Below are 27,593 nucleotides of genomic sequence, written 5' to 3'. Positions count from 1 at the left end.
CATCGGCCAACTTCACCACTTGACCAAGCCGCTCATTCCCATCAATGGCTAGAACAGTTTCTAATCCGACCACTGGCGGAGGACGCGCTTCAGTAGGCGGAGGAGATAGGACGAGTATAGGTGAACCTAGAAGAGTGAAGAATACTGCAAGGAAAAGTACGGGTGGTAAAGCACCTCGAAGATCTGGACGTGAGTTGATTTTTTTGTTTTTTGTTTTTTGTTTTTTGGTTTTTGTTTTTTGTTTTTTGGTCTTTGTTTGTTTGTTTTCCAAAAGTACAAGCACAAATTGGTAGCATTACAATGATTCATACCTGATTTCTCGAAAGAAAAGGAGAAGAAAAGAAGATTCGTTAGATGTATTCATGACTATAGCTGAATCACACCATTTTAATGGAAATAGCTTTCAACCCTGCACCAGGTCGTAATGCACCTGGACCAAGATCAAGACCGAGTGCAGCAGATACAGAAGGTGGTCCAACAAGAGCTAAAAGGCGTTATAGACCAGGAACACTGGCTTTAAAAGAAATTAGACAATATCAGAAATCAACAGATCTGTTGATTGCCAAATTACCTTTTTCAAGAGTTGTAAGTTCGATAGGATATCCCTACATCTCAACCCACAACTTCTGCACCAGGTTCAATGGACTAGATGGGTCAGGTGGGCAGAAAAAAGGGCGTCACAATCCTGATCTAGCGGAAGGAAGCTGTCGCAATTTCAGTATGACCTTCAGGCCCTCGTCAACCGCTCAATAAAGAGAATCACGATCTGGCCGACTACATATAGGTAACAGCTGATCTAATCGTAAACAATAGGTACGGGAAGTGGCATTATCATCATCATCGATGGAGGCTGGAGATCTACGTTGGCAAAGTTCAGCTATTATGGCATTGCAAGAAGCTGCTGAAGCGTTTCTGGTTCATCTATTTGAGGATGCGTGAGTGTGATTCTTGAAATTCGAAAGCCTGGTTCCAGATGTCATGCGAAGCTCTACTTGGTGATTTGACGTATTGTTGTGGGCCTTGGCTATCATCATCACACAATCCAAACCAGCAAATACTGCTGTTTGGATGTTCTGGCTCCCTTCCTTGACCGATCCGATGTTCCCACAAACCTATCTCCAACGTTTCGAATAAGTTATGCTGATACCACTTTCATATGGCTCGTAGAAATTTGTGTGCGATTCACGCTAAAAGAGTGACGATAATGCAAAAAGATATCCAGCTGGCAAGGCGTATACGTGGTCAATGGCATGGACTAGGATAAACTATATGTGTACTTTGTACATTAGTGAGGGTTGAAGAGAGAAGAAAGAAAGGGTAATCAGGCGATCAGTTCATCTGAATGAAAAGGGAACCAAGTTACGCCAAAGCAATGATGAAATGATGGTAAGAAGAAGTGTAAGAAGATCTCATATATATATATATATATATATACCAGCGATCTAGTAATGCAGTAATCTCCTTCCTTTCCTCCTTTACTGGATTGGGATGGGAATATTACTAGTATCGTCATTCGTTTTCCTTTTTGTACATCCACTTATAAAGGGTAGATTATCTGAGCTAGTTTATGTGTTCAAGATTTCAATAAATAAAGATATATAGCATGGGAATAATTATATACGTTCGTTCTGTTGATTCCTGAACTTATTTATGTATGCAAAATGCTGCAATCCTCTGTTACCATTTAACTGTACTTTTCGTTGTCAGAGTTATTGTACACCAGCTCACAATGTTAAATCCAACTTCAGAGGAAGAAATGCAGGTGACTAGAAACGACAGTACGAATAAATTGTAATAGATTGGTTCAGCGACGCAATCCTGATTATCTACATACCAACAAGATCAGGCCATTTGCTAGGGCGGAACGAATACATTATATGCAATGTGCAATGAGTAAGTCGAGTTCTGGATGAGCTCATCGTTCGTGGTCGTCTTTGAACGATTGCGGCATGGGAATATTCGCTCAACTACACACTACGATGAAGTCGTAAACCCCACTTAAGTACATGATCAAGAGGAAAGATATCCCTTTCGTCGATCATCAGAGAATCATCACATTCAATCTCTATGAAGTACGAAGAAGAAGAAGAAGAAGAAGCGAGAAGTGATCCTTCGAATCTAATTCGAACATTAAATAAAAACGGGATGATTCGTAATCTGCAGTAATCTGCATATGTATCATGACTTGGCACGTCTCGTCAAACTGTACCAAGACATATACTTTCCATCGGTACCTAAGAGTGCCTCGATAGTGATGAAACGGAGCTACCAAAAGAAAGCAGCTTCCAACACGTTTCGTCTTCTACCGTTTCATTCCGTACTCGTAACTAAAGAGTAGTAGTAGTACGAGTAGTACGAGTAGTACGAGTAGTACCTAGACTAAAGGCGGAATGTGATGGGGTCTCAGTCCGAAACTTAACGTCGTACCGTATCAGATGCGTTCCTATCTACACCCATTGGAATACTGAAGTACTGGCAATTCTCTAGATCTGGACTGACTGTTCTTTGTCTTACTTACCTCCACTGATGCAGTACCACCAAAGCAAATAGAAGGACAAAAAAGGACATTTTCCGAAACGTCATTCAGTTCGCGTTCGGTGACTGATAACATAATAGTGAATCCCAGGCGGGAAATGGAGGAGGCATTAATTTCTTCTCTTCTTTTATTCCCAAACGCCAAAACGACGCCACACCTTATACTACTCGTAATCCCCATTCCGATTCATTTGGAAGAAATGAACGGGAAGTCGTTTTAGATTGATTTCTAAAAAGAATCTGCATTAAACCTGATGGAGCTAAAACGCCATACGTTCCTCATACAGTCAAGCACACACTCCAGGAGAAAGGCGTTTGCATTCCAAAAATATGATTTGAATAGAGAGATACTCTAGATTGTCATTATTATACTTACTCGGTTCAGTGTATACGAGTTGAAGATGCCAAGGTTATCGGTTCTCCTCTCAGTCCAGAACCCAATTGCGATAATGCATACCCTCCAGCACGAAAGGGAGAACAGGAGTACTGAGTACTTACTTGTATAGGTGGTTGAGCATGTCATGAATGGAAGGATGTATATATAATTAGATCAGTTTCAGACCAGATCTCCTAACCTCTTGTCAACTATCCTTTTCAGCAAAATCCCTTTACAACCAAACCCTTCGATCTCATCTAAATTACTTTACCATTGTTTCCACATTCCACAACCAAAACAGCCCTGCCCCTGAACCAAATAACTTGCACTTGCTTCTTCTGGGTTATTCACCTTGCCCCCTTGCATCTTTCACCCGGGACCGCCGTACCTTTTAACCCCTACGTTAGTCATATAAGTGCACGGAACGATAATCTAGGGTAAAAAATACATATCTAAATTATAGCATCAGCATCAGCATCATCATCATCAGCATCATCCGTACACACCATCTATCTAATCGTATCATAACCCCCATCCTTGGATAGATGAAAAGCGATCTATATAATTAAATTGGTGAAACAACGGGTTCATTTCCCTCGAAAAATATCCCTTTCCATCGATATATACATATATATAACAATATATATATATCTACTTGATATCTCTCCTTGATATAAAGTTATTCATTAGTCTTTCTAGAGATCTTTTTACTTGCTACCAACTTTCCCGTTCCAGGTAATAACTGCCCGTCATCTTACCCGTTGACTTACAATCCACTACCGCTTTTCTGGATTAAACTTTTTCCTCCAATTCCAATTACAGTATCAATAAATATCAATCAAATTACAAATACAGCAATCAACATGGACGAATATACATATACGACTGGACCTATAGTTCCAAGATCACAATCACTCATACCTAATCCATCTTGTTCTTCGTCGTTGACCGTATCATCACAATTACCGATTAGGGCATCAAGTATAAGTTCTATCTGCAGTAGTTCTTCTTCATCAGCTACTACTACCGGTGGATACACCAACAAAAGATCACGTAGATTGTCAAGGAAATTACCTCCTGCATGGACTGAATCGTTAGAGAATTTGTCCAATCAACATACATATACGTCTTCATCATCTATTCATAGTGGAAATAATATCTCACCTATGTCTAAGACAATTTCGTTACCTGTTCCTGAATCATCTGTAATAACCGATTTCGGTGGTTTCACTATGAATACCAATACCAACGATTCCAGTAGACCATATGTCTTAGATGTCGATCGACCAATTATGGATAAACCAACACAAGGTCCTCTGAGAATAGATCGATCATCATCATCTTCTTCGTCAACTTCTGATTCTTCAACATTCGATACCAATAACTTGTTCACCACTACCTCTGCAACCCAAACGAGTTCTCCTTTGAAGAAGAAATCAATCAAAGCAAATTCAATCAGTGGACCTTTCACTGCTTCTCCTGGCCAAACACCTGTAACCAATACCAACAACATGAGAATGTTCAAATCATCGTCTAAATCATCTTCTTCACGATCTGATATCCTCTTGACACCCAGACATTCTCACTATCGTCAATCTTTGGATTCTTCATTACGCTGTTCTGCATCGGGATCTGGATCTGGATCATGTGGCACTTGGTCGTTGTTTGATGAAGCTCAATTAGAAGATTCACTTTCGATCCGATCTTCGACTAAATACAAGGTCAAGAAAGAAACCAGGAAAGAAAAGAAAGAAAGGACTAAAATGGAGAAAGAATCATTCGATCAAGATACTCCGCCAAATCATAGGATGCTTTTCGAAGCTAGTTTATTGGAAGTCATAGATGAACAAGGTAAAAGGAGAAAATTCGGTGATCTAGTCAGAGGAAGAAAAACCATTGTCATTTTCATTAGACATTGTAAGTCCATCTTTGCAAATTACATTTACTTAGAACCAAATTCATTCGCTGATCCTCTTTTACATTCAGGGTACTGTCCACTCTGTGCTCAATACATGAATTCGATCTTGACACAAGTCAGTCTCGATGCATTGGAAGAAGCCAACGTTGATCTTATCATCATCGGTAATGGCTCCGACAAGATGTTGAATGGTTATCGAAGTGAGTGCAAAGATGGATCTTTGATCTGAAGCAGTTCAAAAGCTGATTGATCTATCAGACAAATCATTCAGATGTCCATTCAAGATGTACACCGATCCTACATTAGCATTATATCGAGCTTTGGGACTGACTCGACAGACCGGTGACGGTGGAGACGATGATGATAAAGGAGATTATCTAGTGCAATCAGCCATGGAATCCACGTTACAAACCATCAAAAGAGCGACTAAAATGCCTTTAAAGAATCCAGGTCATTTCACCCAATTAGGCGGTGAATTCATCTTTGATGGAACGCTAAATGTCACTTACACACATCGAATGACTACCACAAGATCACATGCTCCTATAAGAGACATATGCGCTGAGGCGGGTGTGAGATTAGAATTCATCCATTATGAACCTGGACCACCTCCACCTCCAGTCCACAGGCACTCCTTCTTTGGATTATCGACAACACAAGAAGAACCTTCAGCTGAAATAAGTGAGAGAGATCAATGGCAAAAACAGAGAGACGAAACTATAAATAGGATCAAAGCCTTGAAACTCGCAAGAAGAGAAGGTTTGAAATCTCTAGAAGGTCAAGATGGTTTGGTATTTGATAAAAGATCAAAAGTAGTCGATAATGTCAGGATCGTAGGTCAGGATGTGGACGAAGATGAGGTCGTCATGAGTTTCAGTGCTTTAGGAATCGCAGCGTAAAACCATTTATATATCTTTATAATTTAAACCCCGATAGATTCGGTTTCATCATATACTTTCTGTTGTTTTTGTGTCAGGATCACGGACATTCAACTATTATAATTACTGTACTGTGGTATATTGGAATGTCAGTTGTATATCAATGTTAGCATCGTGCATGTCAACCAATCAGCACCTGATCGCTTCACAATAAGTCGCCAAGCTTCCGTGACTGTGTCAGTTACGGTGATAGATCCTGCTTCAGGTAAATTGCCCGACAAGCTACAGATCATTTCGCCTATGATTCGATCTCGAAAAGGGGATTTTGGGTATCTCAAAATACATGTGAATTGATCGTTAATCTACATTTCTTCCGGCCACAGTTTGTCGATTTGTCTTATGCTTTGGGACCTTTTCCACCCGGTATCAACTGATGCGATTAAAACAGTTCGTGAGCTAAGGTCCAATAGCGAGTTCGGTGATAGCTAACGTACCATTGCTATATTGTTTCCATTTAACAATGTTTGACCGAGTTCAGTCTCTGTTATACCTTCTGGTGTCACTTCGCTATGAGCAATAATCCAATATCAGCTCATGGATTATATGTGGATAATGGGAATGAATTGGTAGTCTTGATGTCAATGGGAATAGTTGGGAGAAGGGCAGGGTTAAATACTGAGAACCCAGTTAGGAGGTAGAAGGGAGAACTTACTATTCTTTAACATCCTTCAATACCATATCTAACACAAGAATGGAACGTCATTCCCACATCAGCTACTTTAACTTTGATTCAATAGCACTAGCAGCTAAGTAATAAAACAAGACCACGATACTCACTGACATAATCGTCGAAACCCATCAAAGTACCCGTAAATTCCCTCTCATTCTTCATCAATACCCAAATGGGGGATCCGATACATCGATCTACGAGTTCGAGTGGAAGGATTGTGCTCGCCATGATTTCTCTTTGTGCGCTCTACGTTTAGCTTGCAGGCAGGGGCTGTCGATGTTGATGTATATGACAAAGAAAGAAGCAAGTTTTTGTGGTATTCGAGTATTTTTGGGATTTCGTTCGAGCTACGATAGCGTAAAGATGCATTTGGCGGGATCAAATGTTCCTCCCCATAATTCCTACCACGTGGCCATTTTCATCTACCCCGCGTTTTGTGTTGGATATGATGTTGAACGATGGAGGGAATGAGATGGTTCATGATACGGTATACATTGCTGTAACGGAACAGTGTAGTCTTCATTCCATCCCATCGGCAACACCAAGAATTCGTCGGCGAACGGCAAGATCACATTTGTTTTTAAATTCGCTTCAGAGTCGCATCTCTTCATCCTCAGGATCCCGGTCATCGACCGCTCGAGAATTACTAGTCACCAATGAGTGGGAGTCGACCTGTATTTGGAGGAATGTTCGATATGATGCGACGTAATCCTACCCCTCAACAACCGGATGGCCCACCTCAACAGAACGGGGTAGGAAGAGGAGGAGGTGTAGGACCTGGAGGAGCAGCTGGACCTGGACAACCTCAAGGAGCAGGACAACCTGCACCTCCAATATTGACTCGACCTAGAGCACCCGCTTTGTTGCCTCTCAAAAGGGAAGCGTTCGAGGAAGGTCCAGGTGGCGCTCCGACAGGTCAAGATAGTATTACTCTCGGTCAATTAAGAGCTCATACGGCTGCAATGGAAAAGAAACAAAAAGTAAATTCCCACTCCTCTCCTACCTATATCACTTGGATCTGCTTTGATTCAGTCATAATGCTTATAACCCTCTCTTTCCATAACAGACTCAACAGTTTGATTTTCGTTACGATGATACCGATACACTCATGAATGAACTCCAGGAATTTTATCCTTATGTCGAAATGGATCTCATTGCGAAACAACCAGAAAAGTTTGAAGGGTCTTTCGAAGGTGGTACGTTACATTCTCTCTTTGATACATCTAAAAAATCCGTGTGCATACAATCACATTTAGTGTTGTCTGATATTTGTTACTTCATGACAGATTGGACCGAAGCGTCGATACACAAACGAAGGGAGTACATTGAAGTCCAGCTGGAACAATTGGAAAGTCCCATTCATGATATCCGTCGTGCGGCGCAAGGAAGATTGTTATATCTGTTACAAGGTGTGTCAAGTTGTTCTAGTTATCCATCAAATGACGACAACTCGACTGATCAGTACACTTTATAGGCGTTTTCGCGGAAACGACTTCACCCGAAATGCAACTTCATTGGGTGATAGAAAATGCTAAAGCCATCCGAGCGGTTGACGGGGTAGCTACAATAGTCATCGGATTAAGGGATGCAGCGAAGAAATATACCGCTGCTGCGTAAGTCGAGTCAATGTGATATGATGCAGTCTTGAGGTGTACCAATAAATAGCTAATTCCGTCATGCAGAGACGATAAACCACCTTCGACAAGCGCTCCTCCCGGAACAGTGCCTGCTCAAGTCGATCCTTACGATGATAGAAGTGCGGAACTCATGGATCTTCTGGGAATGTTATATTTCATCGTGGAGGTATTTAGGACGGATGAAACGTTCGGTGATGAGCTCAGTCAGTGTCTCGATCAGCTATTATTTCTTTTGGTGAATACCATAACAGAAAATTGGGCTGACAAATGATGTGTCAGTGGCCATGTCTCCACCTTTACCCTTAGTCTTGTTCCAGATGGTAGCTTCATTGAAAGACAGATTGCCGAAGGGATACCCCGTGAAGAAGGTTTTATTGCTCCTCTGGAAGACATTACTCGCTTGTTTGGGTGGTATGAAGGAAGTTGCCAAAGCTCGAGCACTAAGTAGGGAGTTATCTGGATTGCCACCCGAGAATAAAAGTAAGTCTTGGTTAAATGTCCGCTAGGAGGTGAATCGGATTTCAGACTGACATTTTTTATCACTTTTTACTTTTCTGCAATACAGACTTCACGAAAGCCACTCCTGGAGATATATCTACATGGAGGCGAGATACTGCCGTCAAATATCCCACTTTTGCTCCACCCGCTTCTGTAGTCGCAGGAGTTTCGAATGAAAAGCTAGCTGAAGGGATAAGACCTATACCTTCGAGACCAAATTATCATTCTACCGAGATCCCTAACTCATCCCAAGGAAATCAAACAAATGGCACTTCATCGACCTCGGCTCCATTACCAGGGACACCAGCTCCATCACCGCCACCTTCACCTAAACCCAAGAAACAACAATATCAAACAGATCCCTCACGTCCATTCGTTTTCCCTTATTCTAGATCATCAATCATAGCTCCGACGAGTCTAGTACCGTTCGCCATTTCAGAAGCTGATAAACTATATCACAGACACGAGTATATATCGTTGGGTTTATATCAATTATGGCAAACCAGAGAAGAATGTATGCGAGAAGAAAGAGGTTTAGGTAAAAATGGTTTGATAGGTTTTACAAGTAATCAATGGGATGATGGAGAAGAAGAAGATGAAGAATCTCAAGAAGCCATGAGGAGAGATTGGAAATATGAAGAAGAAGAAATGGATGCCCTCAATCAAGGAAATAAAGAAGCTGCAAGGTTAGCCAGAGAGAAAAGATCTGCTGCGAGGAGATTACATAGAGTGGAAATCATATATGTGAGTAAAGCCATACCCTTAAACATCTCAATGACGATCCATTTCGAAGCTGATGATGCTTTGTATGTCAAACACAGAAAAACACCCTGCCAATCCAGCAGAGTTGCGTGATAGTGCTATTAAAGCTGTTACTCGCAACAGTGACTAGTCCTGGCACGACAGGTGTGAATCTGGCTACTGGCCTGCCTCCAGCTGTCACCTCGCCGACTCAGGAGGTACCTCGTAAGTGACGTTTAAACGGAATTCCACTCGAACTTAACCCTGTACGTGTATTGCTGATGGTATGATCGATCATTGTTAGCTACACAAGAAAATGCACCGCCACCCACGAGAGAAGAGGTCGACATATCTCGACATCGAGAAATCACCTCTAAAGCAGTTTCGGCGATCCTATTATTATTGCTAAAGTGGTTCAAGGCTTCTCGTGAGTATCAGAATGTTCTGCCAGACCAAATCGTCACAAAACTGATCATCAGCTAACGTTCAAACTCTTCGTAGATGCCCTCAAATTCCATCATTTTGCCCAATTGCTTTTCGATTCCAATTGCTCTTTACTGGTATTGAAGATGTTCGGTTTGACCGATCTACTCAACATAGTACAAACCAAGAGTGAAATGGAAGATGCGAAGTCAGTTGCCGTGCTTAAATATCTTTTGATCACTTCATAAGCTGATACATATCTCTCGTTATTCTTCTTTTGAACACAGCTTTTTCCGATATTGCCTTCTCAACTGTTCCCGATCTACCTCGTCGCCAGAAGATGACCTTCTTCTACGGCAACCACCTAAACAATCTCCTAATCCAACAACAAATCCTGACAGTCAGAAGACTGAAGGTGATCCCAGCAACGATGGTGAAGTTGATTTGATAAGTGAATATTCCTGGAGGAATTTCTTCTCTACAATCAATTTCCTGAAAATCCTACAAAAAATCACAAAACATAGGAGTCACAGAACGTACATGTTGACAACTTATAAGAGTTCGGTGAGCCTTATCCATCCTTTCACTTCGTTGTTTCTAGGGCTGCAAGCTAATCGTGGGACATTGTATGTGACCAGCAAATTCTCAAAAGGATGTTAAAAGTCAATCATCCTATGTCACAACTGCAAATCCTCAAGTTGATAAAAAGTCAGATGCCATGGTGTGGAAGGAAGTGGAGACAAAGTCAGTTGATTTGGACTCGTAGCAAAGTGATATGGGATCGAGAGCTGATCCTAATTCCGTCCCGATAGGCAATATGAAAGTCATCACGTCCATTTATCTCAATTGCCGACCTGAACTAAGAGATGATTGGTTAGCCGGTACGGATCAGGACAATGAATTAGAGGACGCATTAGTAAGCTTTTGTTGTGAACCCATTCATTTCCCAAAGCTGACCTACGTTGAAAGCCACAAGAATACGCCTTACGGTCTTTGGTACAGTTCTATAACAAACGACATTACTCGGCACATATAGCAAATTTAGCGTCACCTGAACCATCACATAAAAGGTCGAATTCAACTTCAGCGGTAACACTGGAAGATCCAGCATTACATCATGCCAATCCTCCCAATTTCATTAGCTCTCATCCGCGATCTACCTCGATGGGAGAATCAGATGTTTTCCCACCTAGAAAAAGCATAACAGGATCAGGAACTGATTTACCTTATAACCCAGATGGGATGATTGAATTTTGGTTACATGAATATGAAGATGTTTTAGGTGAAGTCTTCGGTGATATCTCTTCAGAAAATGGATCGACATCAAATAATGAAGTTTGGGATGAATTTGGTTTATCACGCGGTGTATCTCATTTAACTTCTCCTTCATCCTCCTCCTCGTCACCATCTTCTTCTCCTTCTGGTCATGGGGTAACGAACGATGAAGGAAATGAAGGGATGATATCTATCCCTCATGCGGCAGATAGAGATGACAGAGCCTGGAATAGATTAACTGATCTTATGAGATCAACTACAACGACAAACAACAAATCAGATGAAGAGATTAGTGATTCTGAAAGTATAGTTTCAGTGGGTGAGTTAGGTGATGAAGCTAGATTAAGTCACGCTACTTTTGGTCAAGACCAAGATCAAGATCAACAACAACTACGAGAAGATCAAGTTAGAGATCAAGACCAGGATCAGGATCAGGATCGAGGTCACGACCAGAATCGTGAGCAAGAAGATGACGGGAGGTTGTTATCTATTGGTGGTGGTAAAGGACGAAGAAAATCAGGTGCGGGTGAAAACACGTGGGAGGTGAGTTTGTTACTTTTCGTTCTTGCTTCCTCCAGATGGGTGGTAAGGAAGCACAAGGTTGTTCATCATTGCGATGGCCCATTGCTAATTATCATGAATATGATGAATAGCACATGTCACCCACTCTAGCTTTACTTCCTAGATCACCAGCAGAAAGAAGACGATCGTCTTCCAGTGGATCACCATTACGTCCCGTCATTCCAGGGAAGACTAACGACCTAATGTCTGGTATGCAAGGTTTAAGTCTGGGCACAGGTGAGGTATTTGATGATGAAGATGATTTCGAAACTAGAGGTCCAATGCCCATAAAGATGGATACAAGGGATCATGAAGAAAGAGAAGGTGGTGCTGTTGATGAAGTTGAATATACGTATGGGGAGTAAAACGTCTTGTACGACACTGGAATTCAGAAATTTAACATGTTTATATAGTGAAACGATGCATAATGAACTCATTGACATTGACGTTCCTAAGAAAGAATCTTCATATCGATCTATGTCCATTCATTGGAATTGGTCGCCCGCAGTGTGGTTCACCCGACTTTTCCAGCAAAGTACAGTATCGGAAAACTTGGGCTATCCAAAAAAGACGAGCAGCCCCGAATAGACTGTTTTTATGGCATGTTATCCGGCCTCTCATATTCACCAGATTTGAATTCTGATCCCAGAGATATATTACTATCCGATCCCAAATTGGAATATTAGCAATTGGTATCATGGCAAAGCCAGTTTTTGAAACAAGTGAATACTTACTATAGTAATTGTGATGCGACATTTGCAAATCTTTGTTTTTTGCCCTATAAGAGAATTTGTCACACATAGATGAGTCTTCCTTTCATATATGTAAATATGGAAATGGGATCAATCGAACTAACGAGTGTGAACAAAGCTTTACTGAAACTTTCTTTCTTGCTATTTAGATCTGAAATCAATCCATCATTTCCGTTCTCATACTCCAAGGGAGAAAGCGATATTCTTTCAGCATATTTAGTCATCAATCTTCCTACCAAATGGAATAGTACTGCTGAGCTGATATCTAGACCGACTACAAGATTAAATGGCGCAAGTTCAGCATTTTCCAACCACGTCCCATTGTTTGGTATTCCGGCCAGGTTTGTGTTAAAGAAAAAAAGGCTGGGTTGAATCGATGACCAAGGATACAAGTAGATGGTGTGTGACTTACGAAGCTCAACATCGCCGTTCGATTGTGTTATATCGACTATATCTAGCATTTTACCGGCAGCTACAATTGATTTATCGAAATATTCTTTCCCTGCTCCGGGAGGAGAGTCAATTTCTTCTTTAGCGTGAAGTATGCACAAGGTACTATATTCAATCCAATAAGAGGAATCAGTAAAAACGATTGCTCCCTCTTTTCACGAAATGGTCAATGGTGTATATGCACTCACGCGTATAGACTGATTGAGACCTGATTTCTTGGTCCTTGACTTATAGCTATCTCAGATGCTGTTGTATGTTGCATAGGAGGTAGAGTAGCCATGTACCCTTTGGTCAATCGAAGGAGACGTAACGTTCTATCGGGAGTGGATATACTAGGAGACGTATCAAATAACCTGAAACAAGCCAAAAGTTAGTCAGTCAACAAAGGCAAGAGAATGTGCTATGATAGATATTTGGATTCGTAGCAGAAATCTATTCACCTTTTGGCATGATAAAACAGAGTCATTGCTTTACAATGCGAAGCCAGAATGCTGTCCTTCGAGGCGTCATCTGGGACAGTCGAATTCATGAAATCGGTGATTGTTCGATTATCAAGCATCGATTCATCCTTCCGCGGGGATTTAGCTTGTATTATTGGCTATCAGGAAGAAGACACAGTCAAGGTTGATGCTCACGGTTTCATACTCATCTTTCGGCCATGGTGTTGTAATTTCGTCATCATTGAACGCTAATGAAGAATGAAAGGACCGTTAACGGTCGACACAGATATTGGATGTCCAATGCTAGTCAATGAAACCTACAAGAAGGCCAGCCCCAACCTACCCAAATACCACTTCATCAGCTATAATTCCTGTTCTGCTACTCAAAAAGATTTAACATACCTATCGAGCCTCCCCTGTCATTCATGTACGCAAACCAGCTGATTGCAACAATATGAACTTCAGCTTATCTGATCTTCAATCGAGTTGGCTATACGCGAAGGAACTAAGTACATACAATAATCTGATCCTTTCTCCTAACTCTGCTTTATCTTGTGGAGGAGGTACAACCATACCTTTCGTCAATACCAATCTTAACTTCTTTTCCTTTTCTAATCTTTCTTTTCTACCATGTATTTCACGATTTACCACGAATCGCTCACCGACGTGACCGAGTTTCGATAGTCCCGAAGCATAGGTCATTCCAGTTGCTGAGGAAGTTTCAGTCCAGCCTTCAAAGTATTTAGCTTGTGTATAAGACTGATAAGCTCGGAGTGTGCTTGCAGCTACCAGATCAAGAATTCTGTGGTCTGGGTTCGTTATAGCTTGTGCATGCTGGGCTCTTGCGTGGGTAATCAATCGTGAGGTAATGGAAGGATCTTGCAGAGTTGGAGAAGGTGACAACGGTATCAAGAAGGGAAGCAAAGAAAATAGAAGAGTTGGATGGACAGGTTTATCTGTCTTATTGGCTAAACGAGATAGTAGTGTACTTGGCGATATAGCATCGTGTAAATTGGGAATCGATGGTCCCGCAACATACAACTGAATCCTGATTGATAGAAAAGTTCCTTGTCAGCTACAGATGACGGGCCCATTGACTGTAGCTGACTTACAGATGAGAAACGATCTTCTCTCCAACGCTTTTCTCGTTGTTACTTCCCATAACAGCTTTGAGTATCTCGGCAACAACAATATCTGGAGGCAATCCCTCCCAGGAATCGGTTTCTACACTTGTGTCAGCAGCGGCGGCATCGGCTAGGGTCATGAGATCAGGTTCCGCTTTATCTGAAGTAGTTGAAGTGAGACCAAAGCCTAGATCGAAGCTGGATAAAGCAGAGAATTCATTATCGTACATCGAGTTTGATATATTATCTTCACCATTCTCAGCGTGTTGGTCTTGTTGTTGCTGACCTTGAACACCACTATTCATGTCGTTATCAGGTAGGTCGCTCCTATCACCAGTATTGATATTGGAAGGAGAATTATTATTTTGATCCAATCTCTTTTCCAATTCTTGTAATCTATCCTCTAATACCCTTACTCTACTTCTTTGTTTCTTTTGTGAGTAAACACATTCTTTACCCACTTTATAGCAGTTCGTACAAGTGGGTACTTCTGCTGAACATTTTAGCTTTCGCTTTTTACAAAATTCACATGCAGCTCCTCTAGCTAACATATTGGCTCGTGAAGTAGCTTTTCGTTTAGTACCCGTTGATGATGCAATCTTAGGAGAGTTACCATTTTCATTTTCGTTTTCAGTATCGACAAGATCAGGATCTATCAAAGATGGATCCAGCTGCTTATGATTTTGGTTTACGTTTGCAGGGGGCGGTGTAGGTATAGGTAGAGACTCGATAGTGGAAGCTTGTGTTTCAGTTTGACCGTGATCGTGATGTACATTTTGATCCTGAGCTTGAATGTCCTGATGAGAAGCTAAGGTGGGCGTGTGATCGTTTTCGTTTCCCATATTAAGATCGTCACCGTGATCATTTTGATTAGATGCCGAAGCGACTGCCTCCCCGAACAGGTTTTGTAGGGCCGCTTCAGTGTTAGCCTCGTTTAATCTAGATGGGTCAAGTTGAGATAAGAATGAAGGGTCATCTTGAAACGTGTTTTCTGTAGGAGGGGGAGAGTTCCCCATTCGGCCCAAGACTGAATCGTAAACGGGATGATATGATCTTGTCATCTTACTCGTTGTTTGTGGCCCAAGAGAAAGGAGAAGACAGTGGACGTTGATAGTGGAGGGTGTTTTTTTGCGGAACGTTGTGACGGACGATGTTGATGCAACTCCGAGATCAAGAGATGAGGGAGGATGGGGGAGGTTGACCATCATGTCCGAGAGCAAAAGGAGAGGGGTGAATATTATGGAGCTGTGATTTGTGGGGATTTATCCCAAGGTGCTCCCCAGAGGTATTACGTAATGCTATTTTCTTAGCAGATCCGGGGTATCTTCCGGACCATCAGTCGCCGGAGAGTAATATGAGTACAAGGCACAGTACCAACAAATGAAGCATCAGAGTCAGATGGAACATGAGTGGCGAAATGTGATTTCCCATTCAAAACGAGTGCTATTATTACAGCATTGACAAAAGTCTCGTGATCTGCCGATGCATGGTTGAGGAGAAAGTCAATACGATCGCCCGTTACAGAGTCCAGCAACGACCCTGATGATGTGATACGATAGGCACATGGAAGTGTAAAGCAGAGATGTTCATGTCTTGACTTTTTCATCTTATAACCGTGATTTCACTTGAAGGCTAAACGCTAGAACCAACACAATTATCACAGCTTGTACTGCATCGACCCAACAAGAGATCTGGCACATCTCCACTATATCACAGTAAACAATCATCTACCGAGAGACAAACGCACCTCAAGGGGCTGCGGGAAGCTCATTCAATAACCTTTCAACATGTTCTTCGTATCCTCGAATCTCCTTCCTCTAATCCTCTTTCTACCTTATGGCTTATGTGCGAATAGTCAATATGAACAAGGGAGTATAACGATACCGACCTCGACGGTACTTTCGATCGGACTTGGATTTTTAGCATTCGCAATTGGATCTCTAATGTTATTATGTTCGATTAGGATGAATCGTTTGAGGAAACAAGCCAAAAGGATGAACAAACCATTTAGGGAAATATGGGAAGATGAAGGTGGTTTTTGGGGTTTCTTAACTTCCTTCGGTGATGATGGTAATCACAATCATACTTCTTTTATTGGCGCAACAGGTAGATCATTAAACTATGGTTTGGGTACAATAAGACTATTACCTTTTGGTTATAATATGAATGATTTCGAAGAAATCGATAATGATGAAAATCTTGCAAAGAAAAAGAAACCGGTTTTATGGGATTATGATTATAAGAATTATAATGAAGACGATATACAAGTGAGTTGTTGATACTTCCCTTCATTGCTGGTTTCAAAGTATATCATCCTAACTCAAAAACTCGATGTTGTTCGCAGCCAGTATCAATCACATCGAGTTCTATGCCTACCACAGACAAAGTACCGTCACCTTTACCAGTTCTCAATCTATGTGTCTTAATCTCGTTACCTAGTGAAACACCTCTAGAACAAAATACAGATCCAGATGAACTACCTCAGATGATCATAGGTTCGACAACCCTTTTACCGATAATAACGGCAGAAGAAATACCCAAAAGAGTTTCTCAGGATTCGCACATCTCCTCGTCTTCAATGACAGAAGGAAAGTTGGAGAAGAAGGGTGAGGCTGAGATACAGCAAATTGAATATGCGTATGGCGCTACGGGAAACGGCATTGGCATTAAAAAGAGAGCGGAATGGAAAGGTGATACAGGTTCTTGGTATATCGAAGGTTTGAAGGATGATTAGGTAGTCTGTTTTCTGATCTCCTGTCGGGATATTGGAAGAGTTGTATAGATATTTTCATAAAACAGAACATATAATGTATGTAATATTGAATGAGTAACACATTCCTCAAATCCCATTGGATGTCTGTATCATTCGGTGACTAAGATAGGTTCATGATGGTCACGAGCTAGTTTGCTTTTCGATACCACCTATTGCGGAGCCGATACACTGTCCCCTACTAGCTCCACCAGGCCGTTGCTCTCGTTCTTATCCCCTCCCAGTTATCGACAGCAGGTCTCACGTCCAAGTAGAAACTCATCTTCGAGGCGTCGTTTCCTGCTGCTGCTCGACCCGAGTAGAAATCTATGACATATCGGACTTGAGTACCGCACCGATCTATGAGCCAATCGTGACGATCAAACGGTGGTGTATAGCTGCGAAGGTTGTTAGCGTATAGACTTTAGTGTAGTGCAGTGATGTATTTCAATATAAGGCAGATAGAGGGAAAAAGGGCCAAGGGAGATGTGATCATAGTGAGAAAGGGCAAGCCGCAACAGTATCAAATTCACTAAAGAAGGGGATCGACAGTGAAACTCGATCTCCTGAGGGAAGAGAGAAAAACACCATCTTGCAGTGCGAGCACGTCTATAGGAATTTGGAAAAGAACTATCACTCACCCCAAAGCAGTTTTGAACCAAGCTTTTGGAGAACGTTCTTTTGGTTTTCCAACAAAACTGACCAATCTCGGTCCACCACATTTTTCCGATCCCTCAATCCTACTTTCCCACATCAAGATCTCTTCCCATGCTTTTTCATTTACAGCATTATGTATCGGTACTACTGTTCTCATATCTTTAGGTTGTGGTTTATGGTTTTTCCTTAACATTGCATTAAAGAATTGTTGTTCGGATGGATAAACCCATTTACCCTCTGAATCTTTTTTCATTTCTGGCAATGCATGTGCCTGTTCCGAGTTGTATGAGGTTGATGAATTGTGAGGTGCTCTAGGAATGGACGAAATTACTCTATCTTGTGAGAGTGTATTAGACGTTCCAGCCGATGAACCTGCTGATGATGATGATGATGAGGCTGAAGAAGGATGAAATGGATGTGGTTCATTAGAATCGGAATTCGCAGATAACCACTTAGATCGAGTTTCATGGTCAACTGGACATTTGTCCGCTGATGCAGCTGATGAAGATGGTGAAGGATCGATTGGAGCAGAAGACGTAGCTTCTGGAGAAGGTGAAGAAGTGAACGGCCACATGCTGTATCTGGGGATTGAAGTCTCGGGTCCCGATTTGGCTTTGTATGGCAAGAGTAGAAAGTGGTTCGACAGTGCACTGATTTCACTGAGAATTTGGTTTATATTGATGCAAACGATACGATAGTGATCAGTGTGATTGGTGTATGTTATTAGCTAGAGTCAAGAATAATTTTCGAAGCAATTCTCTGAAACCGGATTGGTTTTGACTCCAACTGGGAAACGAGCTGAACGGCGGTGTCCGCCAGAACAAACGTAAGATGCATGATTTGGTAGATGTGTTTCTATTGCGGCGCTGCTGACTGGAAGGATTCAATTTATCATCTGATACATGATCATTGTCATAACGTGTATTTGCTACATTCTTTACGATTTACTGTCTTCTTACTACAATTCCAATAACCCCTCATCAACCCCAATGAAATTCACACCGACTGATTACAATATCCTCATACTTAAAGCATATCCTTGATTTTCTCTACGATACCTTTCTTGTGAGGTTCAACACCTTCAGCACCGGTACCGGTGTGAGCGGAGGTAGCACCAGTAGGACCTGAGCCGACTTCATGACCAGCAGATTTAGCTTGAGCGACAGGGTTTTGATCTGTTGTACCTTCTCTACCTGTCAAAGCGGTGTTACCACCTGGTCCAGAAGTGTTGTTCTTGAATGTGCCTTCAGTGTCGGCGTAGGCACCGCCTGATCTTCGGTCTTTACCAATGAACTCATCGTTTGATGTACCGAGCTAATTGATGGCAAACCATATCAGCATATGCTCGCAGATACATATACGTCTTGAAGAGAAGCATTGAAGAGAAGCATTGAAGAGAAGCATTGAAGAAGGTGTACTCACAGAGCCTAAAGCGCCACCAAATGAGGCGGAGTTGCCTCCGTTACCACCTGTGCCGGTTTGGTTCTCAATGCTTTCTCCAGTGTGTCTACCTGTAGCACCGGTGTTGTGATGCCTGTCAGAATCAAATCTGTCGGTACCGGCAGCGCCGCCAGAGATAGGTCCACCAGCTCCAGTTCGCTCGTAATCAGCGGAGTTCTGTCCGAGGTTTCCAACTTTGTCAGATCCCTGTAGAGCATGACAACTTGATTAGTAACAGTCCAACTGGTCTTTATCAAAAACACTGGATGCTATTTGCACTTTCGACTTACAGTAAGACCTGAACCTGTGTGGTGACCACCGTGAGAACCAACTTCTCTTCTAGCATCATTCTCGAAAGCACCAGTGACACCTTGACCGGAGTTACCGCCTTGATGTTGGAAACCGTGAGTTCCAGCTGTGATGCCTGCACCGCCAGCGGTACCACCTGAACCCATGCCTGATCCGGTAGTAGGGTAGTTTACACCGTCGTTGTCGTGGTGACCGTGTCTGTGAGACGCATGGTCTTCACCAATCTGTCCACAGTCGTAAGCTCGACCAGTTTGGCCAAGACCGGCATTTTGGCCAGAGTGTTGGTGATGGTGTTCACCAGTTCTGTTGTTGCCGTCATAGCCTTGACCAGCAGCACCTCCAGTGAGACCTGATCCGAGGTTGTGTTGGTGTTGTTGACCACCGCCAGCGTTGATGTCTCTTTCGTTTCCGGTACCAGTGGATGATCGACCGATCAAATCACTTCCTGTACCGATGTTGTGTGTACCTTCATGTTTGTGGTCAGGTCGGTGGAAAGGGTTGCTTTCTCCTCGGTCTTCCTCAAATGGTTCACGACCGGTTGTTCCGGGTTGACCGCTAAGGGGAATGCAAATCCAGGTCAGATTCGACTCTTTCGCGTACAGACTGAATACTATACAGAAGCAGTAATGGATCGCAGGGTAAAAAAGAACCACTCACGAGGTGAAGGTGTGCTGGATTTTATCTTCGAGTTGTTCTAAATGCGACATGTTGTATGATGTGTTTGTTTCTTTATTGGTTTGTTGAGAGAGATAGAAGGAAGGGAGGCAAATGGAACAATGGAATACGATTCTATTTATATAGTGCTATACATCTTTCAAACGTGACCCATGAAAACGAGAGGAAGAAGAAAAAGACGTCAGTGTCAGGTGGTTTCTTTCCAGTACAATGACGTTTACATCTCAGAATGATGCAACCAAATAGCATTCAAGGCACAAAAGGAATGACGCTATGTCACAACACACAGAACGCACAGACATCATAAAGTACCTTTTTCCAGGGGGCAGTGAGTGAGGTGAGTCACATATTTCATCAGGAAGAGATATCACACATCCTAACAGAAGGGAAAACATCGTCCCAAACTCTGACGTCAATGGAAAGCACCGCAGCTATGACCAGCTTCTGACCCCGGGCAAAAATAACCACTCGGCAAAAGGTGACGTACTTGATGCTTTCGGTCGATCTGGGGCTCCAAGTGGCGTGCACCATTTTTCTCGTTCAGGATCGGAATGAGTGTGGCGTACGAGTTTACTTGTTCGCAATCACAGTCAAACGAGAAAATGTTTGCTTATATCCGATCATATTGCTTCCAATACTTCCATTTGGCTCTTAGTGCAATCTCAGTGTCTCCATAGCCTAACGTCCTTGGTCTACCGGTACGAAGCGAATTTTTTATCACATCAGGGAGAGCATTGAGACAGGTCTCTTGGTCGTTGTATATTTGCACCGCTTCTACAACCAAAGTGCTAATTCTGTTATCAATCACTGAGTTTGATGGGGTTGATTCATCTGTGCGATCTTTTCGAATCCTCAGCAATGATGTAATCTTCTCAGTCAAGTCAGTCGCAGTATCCAAATAGCCAGAGAGATTTTGTATACACTGTTTTGTCTCAAATTCCGACTTTACCTTATCGTAAGCATGTTTTGCGACCGTCATATCGAACTCCAGACCTTTCCTTTTTTCCTGCGGGACGGACTCGTCTTGAGGTAAATAATCTTCTGTAAGCCTGGAAAGTATAGTATTTCGATGAGTTCTGTAAGCGTTGAATGATTCTTCCGTTCTCTTTTATCAATCTATCTAAGGTCTCGTTTTAGTCGGGCATCAATCCTTTAAAATCTAGATAGTGAGTGCTTAATCTAAGGTCCTCCTGGCATTTTCTCGAAAGATTTATAGTATCTTCATACAACTTTTCAAGAGAAATATGTTCCGGCTGCCTAAGGGACACCATCGTCAGCAGCTATGCATGTCATCGGAGTGAGCGTAAACCGATATGAAGAGACTTTCAGACTGATCATCTGTGCCCAGTGATGCTTCAGACATTTAGAACTGCTTTGTTGTTTGATAAAGAGACACTTGATTATATGTTCAATGTAGTTTGGAATATACGACGGGAAGGATATATATACTGCGCAGAAAGTCGATATATAGTCTTAGCATGTAACAGCTTATCGAAGTCGATACGAGCCATATCGCTCCTCTGAAATGTGAAGCATCGCTTTACAGTACGAAAAAAGGATATCCCCACAGTGGCATGAAAGGATTGAGTGTCGGTCTTCTGATGGGTCCTAATCTGGTGAGCACCGAGCCTGACCAGCGAACATGAAGATAACAAAGTACAAAAAGCAAAGTCTGAATTAAAAAGGATGCCAGGTCAAAGGGCTACTGGCCCCAGAGAAATGAAGGCCCTACCAATACCTTGAAGATGCCGCACTTGTAAAGTGTAGACCTCTTTGTAATGCATCAAGGAATTAGGGCCTAACGACCCCGATGTATGTATACGTGGTAACTTATCACGGGGAGTCAATGACTCATTATACGCATAATCGTCATATGTGCATAACATTATTCCAACTCTTCCGAAAAATCAGCCAAAACATGATATTTAGTCACCCATGTCTCGTCAGTCTTTGCATTCTAGACGTATTATCTTCGATCGAAACTGTACTCAGTGGGATAAGCTGGGAGTGTCCCGGTGGCGTGGGGATCAGCTGAAGATGTCTCGGTGGCAGGCCAATCAAGAACATAACCTGAGTTTGTGGTAAGGTCGCCGTAACCAGAAGGAAAATAGTCTGGGACACTGAGGGAGGTCGATCCTGTGTCAGGCTGGGTCGGTTTTGGTGCGATTGTGCGGTACTGAGTTACTTCCTCAGACTTGTTCGGAAAGTATTGTACCGTTCCCGTTTCTGTTGCAGGAAAAGGGTTCGGTTCCGCTTTGATAGTACTTGCTTGATAAGGCAAGGTATCAAACACAGTAGGCAAGTTTCTTTCCGCTTCGTTTCGGTCTCTTTGTTTATTTTCGTAATCCAACGTTGCAATGGAGTATTGCCATCTAGAATCTAATAACTTTTTTTCGTAATAATTCCTTGTGTCTTCATCTACAGACTGATCGCCCGGAAAAAGATGAGGGTGTGCGAGTCTATAACGCAACATCGTTTCCATACTTGTAAAATATGCTAAGTCTTCTAACAAGGCTTTTTGTAAGTCAGAATGCTTTGCATCGTCAGACTGAAGACTAGGTGCTGACGCTTTACTGTCTAACCTCTTAATAATTGCTCTTTGACGTAGAGTGCAAATTTCGGCGCTCTCAACTGTAAGTTTATAGTGATCATCAAGTACGTTGATTAATATCTCCCTGCAGACGAAGACATGTAGTAGATTTGGTCAGGAATCAAACACGCTCAACAAGATCATCAAGAGATCCAAACTCACTCATCTCCTTCATTCTCTGGTGCTTGAGATCGATAATACATTATCAAGCGTTGTGATAAGCGATAGATCACTCGAATACGTGCCTTTGCTGTAAGTTTACTAGATTTAGAATACTGTATGAGATATTAGATAATTGATAAAAGAATTCATTCAAGTTCCACAGCTTATATAGAAAGAAACTTGGGACGTCTGGTCGAGTCGAATTCATCTCGCTTTTCGCTTCTATATGCACAGCTTGTCATACGTGAACAAAGGTTTGTCAGTACAATACAAGCATAAAATCAAAGGACTCGGAGAAGTCTTCATTGCGTATTTCTATTCATGTAACAAAACCAAGGTTGATTCGAAGTCAATCGAGATATCCATAGATGTACGAAGATATGTGGTGCGGTTACAAGAAGCCCTTTCTAATCATTCTATTCAAAGGATCATCAAAGCAGTCTGTGAGCTGCGCTCCTCCACATGACATCCCTCACAGCCACAGTTGTGCTTCCGATGACAACAAACTTGTGACGTAAATTACTTTAAGAAGAGACAACAAAGGACCCAAAGTAGGAAGATGACCCAATGAGAAATAGAGTACTGAGATACATCAACTTTGTACGTGGTCGGTGCGATATACGACGTATAGGATTCATTGATCTTAGGGTACTAAAAATATCAATAGGAGTAGACATGATGCACACGTTACCAACATATGGTGCCGGACGGGCAACTACTGTACGTATGGTTTGTGTATCATGCCTAGGAAGGAAAACAACAAATGTATTATATTACAAACTTGTATGCACAGTATACATCGTAAGCCAACATCGATGGTGGAAGACATGGTTTGAATCACACGATCACTCAAAGACGCCACGCCAATGGTCTGCTTTGTGGTCCGTAGGCTCTTGCGTATGAAGAGTGCTTGTACCGCTGTAATTGATTGATTCTGGAAATGCGCTGGGATGACTTAATTTTGGAACGATTGCAGAGTAGGATCTTTTCGGGACAAGGGATAACTTTAGAACTATGCTTTACGTAGTCTTAGACATTGTCTTAATCTTATGGTCAGGAAAATATTACTGGATTTGGAAACGAGTAGTAAAGTATGTATATTAGATATAAAAGTCGAAGGCCTGGTTCGAATAGTTAGAACTTCTTCCCAAGAAATGTATATCTTGAATGCTATAATATTACTTTGCATTTTGCATACCTTATCTCATGTATACTCGCCTTTGCTCGTTCGTCTCATCACATCCTGCCACGTCAGCCTTTGCATCCTACAATTACTGTCTTCAATTGGACTCAAGCTTAGGGGGATAAGCTGAAGATGTCGCGGTAGGATGATGATCTGGAATATTTCTAGACGTTGCAGTAAGGTGACTGTACCACAGAACGGGCATTGCTTTGATTGCCGAGGGAGGACGATCCTGTTTCAGGCTGGGTTGGTCTTGGTGAGATTGTTTGGTACTGGGTTAATTGCCTTCTAGTCTCATACGGATGACAAGGTACCGTTCCCATTTCGGTTGCAGGAAAAGAATCCGGTTCCGCTTTGATAGTACTGGCTTGAGCAGGCATGGTGTCGATCTCAGCAGGGATTTTTGTATCCGCTATTCGGTCTAGCTCTCTGTGTCGCTTGACCAGAGCCTTATGGTACCATAGTAATTCCGCAACCTGTATCTGTGAGGACTCGTTCTTCCACTCCTTCCACCTTTCTTGCAGAGCATCTTTAGTCTGCTGGAATGATAACGATGGGGGCATCCCAGTAAACTGTAAATCTTGGCTTCGCTTGGACAGATCATCCAAAGAATTTTTCAGATATTCGTATGAAGCGACGAATTTTGCAATGCTTTGGTTGTGCTCCTCCCAACTCTCGCGAGATTTGGAAGGCGATGTATGAGGGGTCTGTAGAAATGTTGCTCTCAACGAGACAGCCTTCTCCATAAGTTGAGTCGGTTTCTCCAATGCATCGCGAGCTCGCATTAAGCTTTGCTCAAGCTGATCGTCTTCCTCAGACGCTACGTGCCGTGCGTGAGATGTCTTGTTGATCTTTGTTTGTTTTCGAAATCAAATTTTGCCAGGGCGTAATCCAGTTTAGCAGTTACCAAGCTCTGTTCGAGACGATCCCTAGTATTCTCATCTACGTAGCGATCCTGGGGATATAGATAAGGACTTTTCAGTCTGTGGTCCAATAGATCTCGATACTCTGTAAAAACTCGGAAAGTCTCTAGAGATTTTCTTCCCAAATCTTGAAGTTCTGCTTCATGGTATAGGGGATCAGCCGCTGACTCTCGAGTACCTAAATGATCAGCGACTTTTCTGAGGTTCTGGGTGGACTTTCCAGTTTCCTCGATGGTACGATTGAAGAGAGCTTCGAGCGGAATTTGAGCCAGTATCTCCCTGCGGATAAAAACATACGCTGTGTTGAGTTCAAAAAACATAACTCGTTCAATAAATCCGGCAAACTCACAAATCCCGTAGGGTCTTTGGGGCTTGAGTTGGCTGAGACATGGTCAAGTGTTGTAACAGTAACTGGTAAGGTGCCTTACTCGTTGTTGCTGCTGCTGAGTACTGTGAAAGAAATCGTTGAAACCGGAAGAAATTATTAATCAATTCCCACAGAATACTGTATATGGTATTTATACGGAATCGTGTCGAATGTATGTCGCTTTTTGATTTTGGATGACTTGATATACGTGATGAAAGGTTTATCAGTACAATACAAGCAGAACTTCAAAGGACTGAAACAAGTCTCCCTGTGTAGTCCCTTTACGTATCAAGAATGGCGTTGATTCGAAGACACTCCAAAAATCCATAGTAGTATGAAAGATGTTGTACTGGCTGAAAGAAGGCCTTTTGATCCCTTCACTACAAAGGATGACCAAAAGAGATCTATCAGCAGTGCTCATCATCTTAACCGTATTGATATACAAAGCTGCGAACTTGCAAGAGCAACGACTTACGAAAAACCACCCATGGACAAGAATCTACGAGCAAAACTTGACTTTCAACAGATTTATGGGTGGGACTAGACCCTCTCTTGTGTCTCATGGTCAGTGCAGCAGCAGTGATCTTGGGAGTCCGTTGGACATGCTTATGAGCTTAATCGTTACGTGTATGACTTTCATATGAGAATATGGAGAAGTTTTCGCTTGGTGCTTTGCGGGCGTAACAAAAAGACCCAAGTCTAACAGTTGATGATTTGTATATACAGAGTATGTAAACGAACTCGACCCTTCTAAGGAAGTAGTAAACCTATCACCAATAATTACTTAAACCTCGCCACGATTTATTCCCATGGTCGATTCCTGCTGTAGTCAGGCTCAAAACCCGGAGGGAAACGACATTGAGGGTCCCGTGGCATCTGGATTGTAAGGTCTCTTCCCTGAGTTGTTAGCAGGGAAAACATCCTCAGAAGGAACGTTGCTTTGACTGCCGAGAAAGCTAAAGGCTGGGATGGGTAGGTCTGGAATTGAAGGAAGGGTAGCGTATGTGTTCAGTCCCAGTTGCAACTCATTGAGATCCGTTGAGGTGGGACCATTCCCAAGAAAGGAGGTCGCTCCTTGATCGATAGTCCACGCTTTACTTGACATGGCACTCGTTGCTAGGGGGTCGTTGCTTTCCGCTTCGAGCCGACGCTGATTTTGCTTATTGCAGGATCTCACACCCGACCTGTATAGTTCAAAGAATTCCAGTTTGGCCTCTTGTATTGACTGGTCACTCCAACGATCCCGCCGTTCTATCAAAGTCTTACATTCTTCAGGAGTCAATAAAGGTGGTACTTTTGCATTTATCGATCGTTGGGTGTTTCCGGACAGCTGCTCAAAAGATCGCCTCATATGCTTATATGATACGATAAATTCTTTGAGAGACGATACATACTTTTGCCTCTTCTGTTGCCAATCAGAATTAACTGACATGTCTTCTGGTGCTTGTTCATAGTCCTTTTTCCGACCCATAGCGGTCTCGCAAGACCGAGTCGTTTGGTCCACGGCGATGGAATATAGTATGCTGCTTTCCATAGTGTCAGCCTTGTCAGGCCTGCCCTGGTGGTATCGAGGTGCGTTAGACGATTGTACCGATTTTACCTTCCTTTCATACTCAAATCTTGCTTGTTCGTACGCACTCTTAGCCGTATCCAACTTGCCTTCCCAAGTTTGCACAGTATGTTCATCCAGAGATTCATCTCCGGGAAATTCTGCTCTGTTATTGAGTCTATGTAGCAAGTGACGTCGCATACTGGTATAGACATCTAAAGAGAATTTTGTAATCTCTTTTTTAGTGTGAAGATCCGTTTCGTAAGTTATTTCATCAGGTGCAGCATCTCTTTGATCTAGATGTGAAGTCACAATTTGTAGATCGGAGGTACACTTTGTTGCATGGCGTATAACTTCCTCATAATGTTTATCCAGAGGAAGATTTGATGCAGAGCTAAGGCGCAGGCAGAGATGTATCGTCAGTGAATAATCCAAGGGCTAGTGAGCTCGAAGAAGACACCATCTCACTGTGCGATATCGGCAGGGGTGATTCCAGGAGCTTGAGACATGATGAAGTGTTGTTTTGTTCAGGAATCAGATGAAGAAGGCTGTATTGAGTGAAACAGAAGGTAATATTGTGTTATCAAAGAGTGAAATCAAAAATCTGATTGAGTGGATCGAATTAGGGTCGTTTGGACTATATCACTATGT

General features: G+C 42.4%; 10 protein-coding genes across 10 annotated transcripts; 4 read left to right on the top strand and 6 right to left on the bottom strand.

Annotated features, from left to right (window-relative positions):
- Positions 1-44: 44 nt before the first annotated feature.
- On the top strand, positions 45-1,264 carry IL334_003095 (uncharacterized protein; the record flags this gene model as incomplete). The annotated part of the gene is made up of 4 exons (XM_062934831.1): positions 45-189; positions 401-585; positions 814-935; positions 1,168-1,264. 4 exons carry the CDS (start codon positions 45-47, stop codon positions 1,262-1,264), a joined length of 549 nt encoding a protein of 182 aa, XP_062790882.1.
- A 2,510-nt stretch (positions 1,265-3,774) lies between these two features.
- Positions 3,775-5,728, top strand: IL334_003094 (uncharacterized protein; the record flags this gene model as incomplete). The annotated part of the gene is made up of 3 exons (XM_062934830.1): positions 3,775-4,828; positions 4,898-5,029; positions 5,088-5,728. The coding sequence occupies 3 exons, from the start codon at positions 3,775-3,777 to the stop codon at positions 5,726-5,728; spliced, it is 1,827 nt and encodes a 608-aa protein (XP_062790881.1).
- A 376-nt stretch (positions 5,729-6,104) lies between these two features.
- IL334_003093 (uncharacterized protein) lies at positions 6,105-6,665 on the bottom strand (the record flags this gene model as incomplete). Its single annotated transcript, XM_062934829.1, has 4 exons — positions 6,105-6,137; positions 6,202-6,274; positions 6,420-6,447; positions 6,545-6,665. 4 exons carry the CDS (start codon positions 6,663-6,665, stop codon positions 6,105-6,107), a joined length of 255 nt encoding a protein of 84 aa, XP_062790880.1.
- Positions 6,666-7,093: 428 nt separating this feature from the next.
- IL334_003092 (uncharacterized protein) lies at positions 7,094-11,937 on the top strand (the record flags this gene model as incomplete). Its single annotated transcript, XM_062934828.1, has 15 exons — positions 7,094-7,417; positions 7,504-7,633; positions 7,724-7,846; positions 7,912-8,050; positions 8,120-8,277; positions 8,354-8,554; positions 8,640-9,316; positions 9,394-9,538; positions 9,618-9,740; positions 9,815-9,944; positions 10,024-10,300; positions 10,375-10,480; positions 10,549-10,652; positions 10,706-11,554; positions 11,665-11,937. The coding sequence occupies 15 exons, from the start codon at positions 7,094-7,096 to the stop codon at positions 11,935-11,937; spliced, it is 3,759 nt and encodes a 1,252-aa protein (XP_062790879.1).
- Positions 11,938-12,167: 230 nt separating this feature from the next.
- Positions 12,168-15,399, bottom strand: IL334_003091 (uncharacterized protein; the record flags this gene model as incomplete). Its single annotated transcript, XM_062934827.1, has 11 exons — positions 12,168-12,231; positions 12,307-12,350; positions 12,429-12,598; positions 12,737-12,879; positions 12,963-13,127; positions 13,215-13,342; positions 13,410-13,462; positions 13,536-13,553; positions 13,617-13,654; positions 13,732-14,262; positions 14,327-15,399. 11 exons carry the CDS (start codon positions 15,397-15,399, stop codon positions 12,168-12,170), a joined length of 2,427 nt encoding a protein of 808 aa, XP_062790878.1.
- A 726-nt stretch (positions 15,400-16,125) lies between these two features.
- Positions 16,126-17,072, top strand: IL334_003090 (uncharacterized protein; the record flags this gene model as incomplete). The annotated part of the gene is made up of 2 exons (XM_062934826.1): positions 16,126-16,605; positions 16,683-17,072. 2 exons carry the CDS (start codon positions 16,126-16,128, stop codon positions 17,070-17,072), a joined length of 870 nt encoding a protein of 289 aa, XP_062790877.1.
- A 217-nt stretch (positions 17,073-17,289) lies between these two features.
- Positions 17,290-18,318, bottom strand: IL334_003089 (uncharacterized protein; the record flags this gene model as incomplete). The annotated part of the gene is made up of 2 exons (XM_062934825.1): positions 17,290-17,485; positions 17,729-18,318. The coding sequence occupies 2 exons, from the start codon at positions 18,316-18,318 to the stop codon at positions 17,290-17,292; spliced, it is 786 nt and encodes a 261-aa protein (XP_062790876.1).
- Positions 18,319-18,770: 452 nt separating this feature from the next.
- Positions 18,771-20,200, bottom strand: IL334_003088 (uncharacterized protein; the record flags this gene model as incomplete). Its single annotated transcript, XM_062934824.1, has 4 exons — positions 18,771-19,058; positions 19,167-19,391; positions 19,475-20,048; positions 20,151-20,200. The coding sequence occupies 4 exons, from the start codon at positions 20,198-20,200 to the stop codon at positions 18,771-18,773; spliced, it is 1,137 nt and encodes a 378-aa protein (XP_062790875.1).
- A 4,067-nt stretch (positions 20,201-24,267) lies between these two features.
- IL334_003087 (uncharacterized protein) lies at positions 24,268-24,888 on the bottom strand (the record flags this gene model as incomplete). The annotated part of the gene is made up of 1 exon (XM_062934823.1): positions 24,268-24,888. One exon carries the CDS (start codon positions 24,886-24,888, stop codon positions 24,268-24,270), a length of 621 nt encoding a protein of 206 aa, XP_062790874.1.
- Positions 24,889-26,228: 1,340 nt separating this feature from the next.
- On the bottom strand, positions 26,229-27,451 carry IL334_003086 (uncharacterized protein; the record flags this gene model as incomplete). Its single annotated transcript, XM_062934822.1, has 2 exons — positions 26,229-27,336; positions 27,411-27,451. 2 exons carry the CDS (start codon positions 27,449-27,451, stop codon positions 26,229-26,231), a joined length of 1,149 nt encoding a protein of 382 aa, XP_062790873.1.
- Between the last annotated feature and the right edge of the window lie 142 nt (positions 27,452-27,593).

The sequence above is a fragment of the Kwoniella shivajii genome, chromosome 4 (assembly GCF_035658355.1).
Source record: "Kwoniella shivajii chromosome 4, complete sequence".
Lineage (NCBI taxonomy): Eukaryota > Fungi > Basidiomycota > Tremellomycetes > Tremellales > Cryptococcaceae > Kwoniella > Kwoniella shivajii.
Note: the sequence above shows the minus strand (reverse complement) of the source record. Positions and strands in the feature narration are given on the sequence as shown.